This window comes from Glycine max, chromosome 6 (genome assembly GCF_000004515.6).
Source record: "Glycine max cultivar Williams 82 chromosome 6, Glycine_max_v4.0, whole genome shotgun sequence".
Lineage (NCBI taxonomy): Eukaryota > Viridiplantae > Streptophyta > Magnoliopsida > Fabales > Fabaceae > Glycine > Glycine max.
Window position 1 is genome coordinate 47335543 of NC_038242.2, and position 11123 is coordinate 47346665.

Consider the following 11123-nt stretch of genomic DNA (forward strand, 5'->3'; position numbering starts at 1 on the left):
CATACTAAAATTCATTCTGAAAACACATTAACATAACAAAGATGTAACAATAATGACATTGACATTCGACATTCCATTTGTGATGACAAACAAACACTACCAAAACCAAAAGATTAGAAATGTCGTAGAAAAAAAATTAATAAGTAACAATCTAAAAAATGGTCATATCTGAGGTATAAAAAAGATATTTATAGCTTTGTTTAATTTTGAAGAACTATTCTATCTCGATGAAAATTAATTTAACAATTTCTATTCAATTAAAATTATTAATAAATAAATATGTTTAAATTAAACATTTAGATTTATACTACTAAACAACTTGCAGTGGGATATAAAGTTACTGAAAAACCCAACCTTTTTAATGTCTTTATGAACCTAAAGTGCATTCTTTAAACTCTACAATTGTGCATTTTGATAGCAGCCCTGGTGAAGAAGGTTTCAAGTTTTGAAACCCCCATACATATCCTAACCCACTTCGTTGATTACGGTAAGTCCTAATTGATCTGAAGCTATTAACAATTAAACATGTATTAGTTGAATAGTTAAGTTCATCTTCGTTGGTTGCCATCGAAACCCAACACTGAATCAAGGTCTTAATATTAATAATAATTGTTTTTGTGAATGCCATGACCCGTAAATGCTACTATTATATAATTCGACTCACATTCTACGTGGCAAGGTTTGTTCTTAGCAATTCCTCTGTGTTCTCAAAGGCCGTTTTTTTTAGTGTGTGTGTTTCACTTTTATTTCCTTTTCGGTTCCAATCTATGTTTGAGTCGTATTGTAATCATGTTGAGTCTTGGTCGATGCCTTGTATAATGTGTATGGTGGGTTGTATCTTCCTTGGATTTTATTGAACATGCCTGCCTGCCCGCCACCTGTTTGATGAAATGCTTGAACTTTTCAGAAATGAACTAGTGTGTGATATATTGGCGCTTGAATTTGTGATGCTACACCTGTTGGCTTTCTTGTTTGCATCTGAAGTAATTTAACAAAAACATGAGTTTTTTTTTTGTTATTATTGTATTGATGTTGATGTTACGGCTGAGTTTTGGATACATGACTGTTTATGTGTTCTTAAAGTGCAAGGTTACCGTAATACTATCTTTGTTTTTAGACCTGAACCTGAAATCAAACCAATAAGGCCTCAAGGTTGTTGTTGGATTGGTTTAACCATAGGTTACCCAAGGCTTTTTGGCTTCGAATTTGGTTCTTATAACATTAATAATAATGTAATACATGGAATTGCACATCACAAGAAGATCTGTTGCTATTCTTAATTTCTTATTCTTAAGAAGCTTAACCACAGTGTTTATTTTTTAAAATAAAATGAAATTTGTTGGTTTGATATTGATGGTAATTTGTTCTGACTCTTAACAGTTACAAAAGAAGTGACTGTGAATCCGAATCCAAATCTGAATGGGTTATCTTCAATTTGGCAGACATGGTGTTAGGCAGGTCCTTAGATTTAGAGATGCTAGTTGTGATAATGTTGTGGTAAACCCACTCTTATATGCTTCCCAAGGACTTCGTTACAAGAGGAAGCTCCAAGTCATCCTTACAACTGTAATTATTTATCTTGAGTTGTGATGCTTTTTTTTCTGGAATTGCATTTAATTCAATTTTCTGAAAGTTCTAATTTCCTATTTATAGGACATAGATAAGCTGGGAAAGGCAGGTGACACTGTCAAAGTTGCCCCTGGATATTTTCGCAACCACCTAATGCCCAAGCTCCTTGCTTTCCCTAACATTGATAAGTTTGCTTATCTCCTCAATGAGCAGCGCAAGGTTTTTCTTTTCATTAATCTCTGTTTTATCCATTTATATATGCTACTTCTTGGTCAATGTCGTTATTAGGTAAATTATTTCCACTTACAGTTTTCTGCATCTTACTATCTTCTGGAATAAAATTTTAAATTCTTGATATGATAATTCTGTTAGATGTTTCATCCTAAGAACAACTGCATCCTATGTATTTATTTCTGTGGTTATGTGAATGTGTGTGCGATTCACACTGTCAACATTCTATGCTTGTATACTTGGCGCATAAGCAGTCTCCATAATATTCTTCTCTGTATTCACCATTTTCCAATGTTGTGTTTTAAATGCTTCAGATCTATCAACCAACTGAAGAAGAAAAACAAGAAGATGTCACTCTAGTTAAAGAGTCCAAGGAAGATATGATGAAAGAGTATGAAAAGGCAGCATTACGTCTTGATAAAGCTCAGCTGGTTTGTAGTTTAGTGTTCAAAGCTTTTCATTGTTGTTTTAGACTATTTCTGCTATTGTTTCTGGGATAATTATTTTCTTTTTCTGGTAGAGTATTGCTTTGTATTGATTATCACTCCTTGGGGAATTGGGTTCGGCTAAAGTATAGATGAACTATTCTGGGTTTTTTTATTTTTTAAATGTATTACTTATTAAAACTTCAATTTAGACTAAATGTTTGTGAAGATACTCCCATAGTTTGTAGCTGTTAAAGTTTTAAAATAGAAATATGCATTTGATAATTTGTAATTCGATAGAATATTTTATGTTAAAACCAAGTTAATATATAATTTTAATATGGGCTTGGATGTGATGATCTAATAGGTTTTGCGGAGGTTAATTAATGTTCAAAAAGCCAAGTCACGTGAATCAAAAGAAGACCCCTTGGAGTTACGTTATCCTGTGACAAAAGATACTCTTGTGGCTGAGGTAATATTTGTTCTTTGTAGTTTAAATGTTTTTTTGATATTAGCTAAGTAACAAATTAAGAAATAAGAATATAGTCTGTAATATATGCACCTTTCTTGACATTATTCTGAGCATGGAATAGAGAATGATTCATGTTAGAATACCTGGATAATATTTTATAATATTATTACTGTATCACTGTATCTTAAAATATTCTAGAGCATACTAGATGACCTCTTGTGAATGGTTTTCATATTTCATGATTTGTTTCCTTATTTAATTATAATTGGAAGTCTAAATAGGGGCTAATACTCTGCCTTTTATTTCATCAAATGAAATAGTCTTCTATTTTCTCATTTTCTTCTATTCCTTCACCTAATACTCTTTACATTATACCAACAAGTTGTTGTTCCGAGTGGCCTTGAGCTTGGTCCCCTTAAGTTAGGTCTCGGGTTCGAGTCTTGTGGATGAAAAAACATGGTTGGGAGAAACCCACTAAAGGTGGCTAGTCAGGTTCCCCAACAGAGATTACTCGACAGTAAAATTGGTGGATACTCTACACCAATGTCATGGTGATAAAAAAAAATACTCTTTACATTACGTCTTGGATTAACTTTAGTTTACATTTCGCCTTTGGTTATAGGGTATTTATCAGTACATGTCTGTTTTAAATGCTTTGTAACCTAGGGAGTTATTATGCACAGTGACTTCTAGTTCTAGGTACTTCTGATGCCAGTCATAAGAATTTGTTTGCATTCCAAAAAAAATTACAGTTGGTGTGATGTTACTGTTCACCCTACTACTTATCTTGACATGTTAGTAAAACTAGGGATAGCTCTATTTTTTTTTTTTTTTGTAATCAATGGAAAGAGAGTTGGATGATATATATGACAATGCTGGAAATAAAGAATTTCTGTGAAAATAATCCTTATTTGCCACCCAAATATTGCTATGAACAGATGATTGTTCTCGCAGGGTGCATTGTCTCTAACATCCTTTTTTTTTATTGTCAAACTAATGAATCCAAGTTTGTTACTTTGAGGTGTTAGTATTTCTGTTGCAAATCGTATTTAATTTAACATTGGTTTCTTATCAAAGAAAAATAGGATTTAATATTTTGTGTTGCTTCAAAGTAAATGAGTGAAAAATTACTTCTTGATAAATTGTCTGAAATTACCAAAATGTATGTGCCTAATGCTAATTTCATTCTAGAAGGGTGAGCTTCACTCTTCTTTTTTTTTTTTCCTCATTATTTCTCTGGTACTGACTTTTGTATGTTGTTCTAATTTAAGGTGGCAAGACAACTTTGTGTGAACGTTGCACCTGATAACCTGCATCTTCCATCACCTCTATCCACATTAGGAGAATATGAGGTGCCACTGCGTATACCAAGGTCCATCCCGTTGCCAGAGGGCAAGGTTAACTGGAGTTTGAAAGTTAAAGTCAGGAGTAAATAAATCACTCATCTTGTTGAATTCAAGTTCACAAGGGATGGAATAGTGGTTTTATGCTAATAAATCATTAAATTGAATCCGAGGATTATAAGATTTTGACATTGCTTTTATTTATAGAAACAGAAACGCCACTCATTTAACAATGTCTCTTGAATAGTCTGTTTTTATTGAGTGGAGTCTCATGTGTTATTGACATTCCTTTGTATAAAGTTGTCTAGGTGTCAAATATATATTTTTGGTAATGGGTGGGGCTTAAAGCCCGAAAAAAAAAAAGAAACTAAGAAATATGCGGAGTCTCAACTCCTAAAGAATCAAAAAGCAGTATCTGAGACAGAAACCCTGGTGGTTGCTCAAAAATCACCAAGTCCTCCTCCAGCTCTCGACATTGATTAGCTAGCAAATCAACATAGTGATTTGCTTCACGGAAAGTATGACTGAGCTTCACATGGCAATCCTTTGTCAACATGTTTCAAATGGCAACAATGATAGTCCTCCCAGATGCACACCCCTCATTAACTCCTTTCAACACAGAAGCAACAGCTTGAGAATCAACAATTATCTCAATAAACTCCCCTATGTCGAGTTATACTAATACCCTGATACACTCCCCATAACTATGCCACAAAGGCTGGAGTTATACCTAATTTCCTAGCATTTCTCACAATCCATCTCCCCTAATCATCCATGATTAAACCACTGCATCATGATATACCATTAGTGCCTTGGACCGATCCATCAGAATTAAGCTTGAACCATCCTGAGTCAGGGGGTTTCCATTTGACCATAATCTGCTTCTTAGAAAAAGTCATGAACATTAGCCATTTGAACCATTGAATTCTTATAATTTTTCCAACTCTACAGAATAATATCCCATCGTCTAAATGGCTTAATAGTGGAAGGGTTGTGAGTCTGTCGATTAAATCTACTTCTGTTAGCTGGGTCAAGCAAATGATACCACACCAATGATGCTAAGGGACAGTCCCTCAGAACATGGATGGATGGTGGTTTCCTTAGGAATCACACAATGATGGCACCTTGGGTGGCCAGAACTCCAGCGGGTAATACGACTATTAGTGGGAAGCCTATTATGAGTTGCCTTGCCTGCCAAATGAAAATTTTAACTCTCTCTGGTGACTGAGTTCTCCAAACTTTCTTTAACACATGATTTTGATTCAAATGAAAACTTTAACTCTATCTGGTGACTGAGGAGGAATGTCTTCATGACATTACTTAATTTGAGATCAGCATTAATCCACTTGTTACCCCCCTTTCCAACTGCCCAAAATTCACCGGCAACTAAATTTGTGCACTAAGGTGTCAAATATTTTATCCGAATTGCTATTGATTTTTGTTTATCTATTAACTTCCAATCTTGGACAAAATACTCATCTTATATATCTACCTCCTTGCCAGAAAAGATGGCTTCTGCAGATCCACCTTGCTCTCCCCTTGTGCTGCTATCTCAATCAACATGTATAGCTTCATGATAAGCATCTGAGAAAGAAAATTGAACACAAAATTACAGAGTCAGAATAAATAGTACCGATAACATCATGCAATCAATGTTCTTTGCCAACCATTTGGTTTCCAATTGAAAAAGAAAATCTGCAAGTTAAATTAATAATAGCCAAACAATCAATTCCCTGACAATAACTAAATTGGGCACCTTCATTTTGAAAGAGACGGACGAAAGTAAAAATAAAATAAATAAAACCTCATCTATAACATGAGAATTATAAATATGAGATAGTAGACCAACAACTATTCTACTAGTAGCTAGTTAGTAATGTGTAAATTATATATAAAATTAATAATGCTATCCGTCCCCATGTTGGCTACATATCAATTAGTTGGTTACTATATAAGATCGATATATAGCATTGTAAGACATTTTTTGGTGGTTATGAGGTACTACAAGTCTAAAGGAGAGAAGGCGGGTTTTTGATGAAAATGGGTCATTTTTGCTAACTAAATATCATTTTGAGTTGATCTCCAAAGTATTTATTAGAGTTAGTGATTCAAGTCACATAGGATTTTGGTGGCGTCATTCAAGGACTCTCCACTTGGGTGGCGTCATTCTGCAAAGTGTCTTTAGTTCAAGTGATTAAGTGACTTATTGGCGTCACCTTGGGTGACTTCACCTAGTTAGACACGCTTCTCCAAGATAGTGAAGTTTTCTTGACTGGTGGCACCACCTTGCATGATTTCACATAAGTGGTGTTGAACGGGGTGTTTCACCCAATTCCTATTTAATAATATTTCTATTAAATATTATTATAAAGCTATAACTTTACCTATTAAAATTTTTAATTAAAACTATTTTTTCTACAAAAATAAAAATAAAAATATTATTAAATAAGAACTGAGTGAAGTCATTCAGTTTGACATCACCTGTGTGAAACCATGTAGGATAGTACCACCAAGTCAACAAGACTACACTATTTTGAAGAAGTGTGTCTCACTAGGTGAAGCCATCCAGGGTGGCGCCACCAAGTCACTTAGTCACCTTAATCGATGACACTTTACAGAGTGGTGTCACCTAAATGGAGAGGAGTTGACTAACACACCAAAATCCTGAGTGACTTATATCATCCACTCTAAAAATACTTCGGAGACCAACCAAAATGATATTTAGTTAGCAAAAATTACTCATTTTGATAAAAAAAAAACCGGGAGAAGGCCACATGATGAGTTCGTGAAAACACATGGAGGCAATACAAGGGAGAGGAAGAATCTTTTTTTTTTACTAGTTTGTAATTTTGCTTATTCTCGTCGATTTTAATTACCACGAGTTGTTGATTTGTGTTGTTGATCATGATTTTGTGAGTTGTTGATTTGTTCATATCCTTCTTTGTGATTTATTGATTTTGTTTATTGGATCTCCTTCTTTGTTATTTATTCAAAATTTCAAACCTTTTTTTTCAATAGTTTTACACAATCTCGAAATTTGTAACACCTTAGAAAGTTAGAAAATATCTTAAATCAATAATATTATATTATGTGAATGTTAATTTATATTAATAATTCACATGTGCCAAGTCAAATAGTTGCACATCATTGCTTGATGGCATTATGAGAATGACTAAAAATAATGAGCAGCAAAAGTTGAGGCATTAAGATAAAAATTGTTGAGTAATTAATACCAATCAAAAAATTGTTAAAAGACTAAAATCACTCAAAAAATTAGTGAAGAACTAAAAGTGAATTTTATAAAAGATGAATAACTAAAACATAATTTATCTAGAAATTAATTTAACATGGGATTGCCACATTTGTTTAGTATGTCACATGGTTGTCATGTTATCATTTATCAAAGAAACTTAATGAGAGGGACTAAAAACATTAATAAATAAAAAATATAGAGACTAAGACTAGCTAGCTAAAATTTTGTTCAGAGACTAAAAACATAAATCACCAAAAGTTAAGATATTGAATGCTTCCCATAAATAAGACATTTGTAGTTATATAATCTTATAATCAGTTTTTATTTATATTTATAGAAAAATATATCACAATTTAAATTTAATTTATTTAATGAAGCATTAAATAATTTAATTTTTTTATAAAACCTTTTGAACTTGATTTATTCAATAAGAACATTTAACTTAAGTAATTTTAAAAATAAATTAGGGTACTTTCTTCCCTTTTAAATCTACTTCTATATATATTATAAATTTAAATCATTATCACGAATAAGAATATTGATTTTAGAAGTTATTCTTCAACAACAATGTTTTTAGAATTTTTTAAATGATGATATTGTTAGGAGCTTTTCTTATCCTTTTATTGTTTCAAATCTATATCCTTTTTATTTTTATTTTTAAATTAAATTTCAATGTTTTTTAAACAATAATTATCAATAATAATTATATAAATAAGCTTAATTACATTTTTTATCTCTATTTTTTTTACTTTTTCGTGAATTTTACTTCTAATAAATTAATTTGACACCTTTTATTTTCAATTTTTAAAAAACTTACAAATTTTATCTTATGTTGTTGACATGATGTGGTAACATAAAAGTTAAGAGTAAAATTCACTTAAAAGTGAAAAATTATGGGTAAAATTTGTCATAAAGTGAAAAATATAGGATTGAAATTCACCAAAAAGTATAGAATTGAAGATAAAAAATGTAATAATTTTAGTATGTCACGTAAGTTCAACGATGAAAGATAAAATTTGTATTTCTTTTATAAAAAAATTAAGGATAAGATACTACAAATTAATTGATTAGGAGAAAAATTTATCAAAAAGTAAAAAAAAAAGGAGTAAATAAAAAATGCAATTAAACATATAAAATAAAACCTACGCACTTAATAAAATTAAAAAATTTATAACTTAGCACGCAAGATATAATATCCTGACATTCAAGTATAACCAAAATCTTTTAACAACGTCCCCCAAAAGTAAGAGAATAATAAGGTAACTGTTTTCAGTTATCTGTTAAAAATCCTTACCAGGAACACAATCGCATGACACAAATTAATTAAAGCAAACCTGAAAACGCCCCTAATAAAAGCAAATGGCCCTTATACCAAAACGAAAAACAAAACCTTAATTAATATTCTTACTTATATGTGTAACCTCTTTTTCTTTCCATCACCAAACATATAGCATATTTCTTACCATAAATAGCTCAATAACAATATAATATATAGTTCCATTGCAGTAACTCAAACATACGTACATTTAAAACTTTGTATTGTTGAGGGGATAACAAAGTAACAAACCACGTAAATGCTTTTCAGTTTCTTGCATATGAATTTCCTACATATATATTTAACAAAGGCTTGATCAGCACACACACGTTTCAAATACAAAACTGACAAAACATTGGAACTATAGATTGAAGAAAAAACTAAAGATTATTATTCCCTCTTTGTTTATTTCATGGATGTTCATGTGACTACTCAAGAACCCCTTTTGGAAAACGCCCCTACACCACTACTACTACCTCAAAAAACGCCCAAAACCCCAACACAAAGAACCATGAGAAAGGCATTCAAAGGCACATCACATCTGGCCAAGCTTCTCCCAACAGGAACAGTGCTAATATTCCAAACCCTATCACCACTTTTCACACACCAAGGCCAATGCCAAACCCTAACAAGCAAAACCATGACCACATGTCTCTTAACCCTTTGCAGCATCTCGTGTTTTCTTCTGTCCTTCACTGACAGCTTCAGGGATGAGAGGGGAAAAGTGAGATATGGGGTGGCCTCATTGAAAGGTTTGTGGGTTTTGGATGCTTCAATTAGGGTTCCTGTTGATGAGGCTGAGAAGTATAGGCTGAGGTTCATTGATTTCTTCCATGCTTTCATGTCGATCTTGGTTTTCTTGGCGGTCGCGCTCTTGGATGGAAGTGTTGTTAGCTGTTTTTTTCCTAAGCCTTCTGAGGAGGCCAAGGAGCTTCTTGTGACTTTGCCTATTGGGATTGGAATTGTTTGCAGCGTTTTGTTTGTTGCATTCCCTAGCCAAAGACATGGGATTGGCTTCCCTCTCTCACGTAATTAGTTTCATTGATCTATCTTGTTCATTTTTTTCTTCTTCTATGGCATGCTTTGTGTAATTCTAATAGAAAGCCTAGGAATTTTTTATTTTTTTTTGCATTTTTTGCAACCAAGTGCTGAAAGATATACCAATAGCAACAACAAAAAGTGAGGTTGAGTGAACACATGAATCACACACCATGGCATTATGCCATTGAGTTTGGTAAAAATTAACCAAATTTATTAGAAGTGTAAATAAATGGAAAGACATGTGGCTTTATATAAGATTCAAGCATGGAATACTTAAATACCTCATTTGGGTGGCTGAAAATAATTAACAAAAATTCGGGTGGTTTAATTGGTCATTTATTTCGTTGATTCAATTGTCACACATTGATAAAATTAAGTAGATCACATTTCCAGGGCCTAACAGTAAATTAATCCTAAGATGGTCTCAGCCATTTGAGCACTTTTTGTGGAAAGATCACACTCATCTTATGGAATGGAGATTCCAACAAAAGGAAAAGTCGCCGCACGTTATTCATATATAAAGGGGTGATACAGATCACCACCAATTCATTGAAGATGTCTAGACAAAAATGGCATATGCATTAATGAAATGTTGTAGATCTGCATTTCTTGACAAAAGATCGAAGCATGGTTTTAAATTGCCACACCGTGATCTGATTGTGATAACTGAGATTGCAAGCAAATGGTAATCAAACCATGTCACAATAACATACATTTCCCACATTTTTTAATTAAAATTATAAAATCACGAGTTTATATTTATTAAGAAAAAATAAAATTCAGGTAATTTCATAAGAATAATGATATTTACACACTTAATTATTTTAAAAATTTTATCAATATTTTTTTAATTTCTCTTTTCATGCTACATCACATCCTTTATCATATATGTCTTTCTTTTCTCTCGTTTTTCAATCTCTCACTAGGTCTAAGTGTCGTTGGTTGTCAAAATATATTTATCTACTTCATAAAATTGTTAACAAGTTTTAATTAATAATATGTGTGTTTGAAATAAAAACAACTTTATAACGTTTCTACGTACGATAAATAATAAGCAAATGTAGTAGTAGAATAGTGGGCAAACCGCCAAAGCATTAATCATTCAACATATTCTTTTTCTGTTTTTTTTTTTTAATGAATTATTCATCATATTCTGAATCCTTACTGTTACCGCAGTTAATTAAAAGAAGCTTCATTGATCAGAATTGGTAAAAGTAAAACTTTAAAAGCATCCACCATTGTGGACGTGTGTTTTTACCGCGGTAACAAATAATCTTAAAAAGCACGCGCGGGGCAGGGGTAAAACGACAATGCCAGTGTCGTACCGACAATGAACACAAACCATTGAAAACAAGTAACGGGTTAAGATCAAAGGATCACCACGCCCAAAAAAAACAGCAACCCCAAAAAAACGTTAGAGAGAGAAACTCCTCTACGTATTTAGAGAGAGAAACAGTTCAAAATCAAATCATCA

General features: G+C 32.4%; 2 protein-coding genes across 2 annotated transcripts; both read left to right on the plus strand.

The window, feature by feature from the left end:
* Positions 1-210: 210 nt before the first annotated feature.
* On the plus strand, positions 211-4325 carry LOC100796596 (50S ribosomal protein L9). Its single transcript, XM_003527364.5, has 6 exons — positions 211-487; positions 1381-1566; positions 1654-1788; positions 2115-2231; positions 2593-2697; positions 3969-4325. The coding sequence occupies exons 2-6, from the start codon at positions 1420-1422 to the stop codon at positions 4131-4133; spliced, it is 669 nt and encodes a 222-aa protein (XP_003527412.1). The 5' UTR covers positions 211-487; positions 1381-1419; the 3' UTR covers positions 4134-4325.
* Positions 4326-9047: 4722 nt separating this feature from the next.
* On the plus strand, positions 9048-9790 carry LOC100796945 (protein DMP7). The gene has a single exon (XM_003526214.5). It carries the CDS (start codon positions 9120-9122, stop codon positions 9642-9644), a length of 525 nt encoding a protein of 174 aa, XP_003526262.2. The 5' UTR covers positions 9048-9119; the 3' UTR covers positions 9645-9790.
* The last annotated feature ends 1333 nt before the right edge of the window (positions 9791-11123 follow it).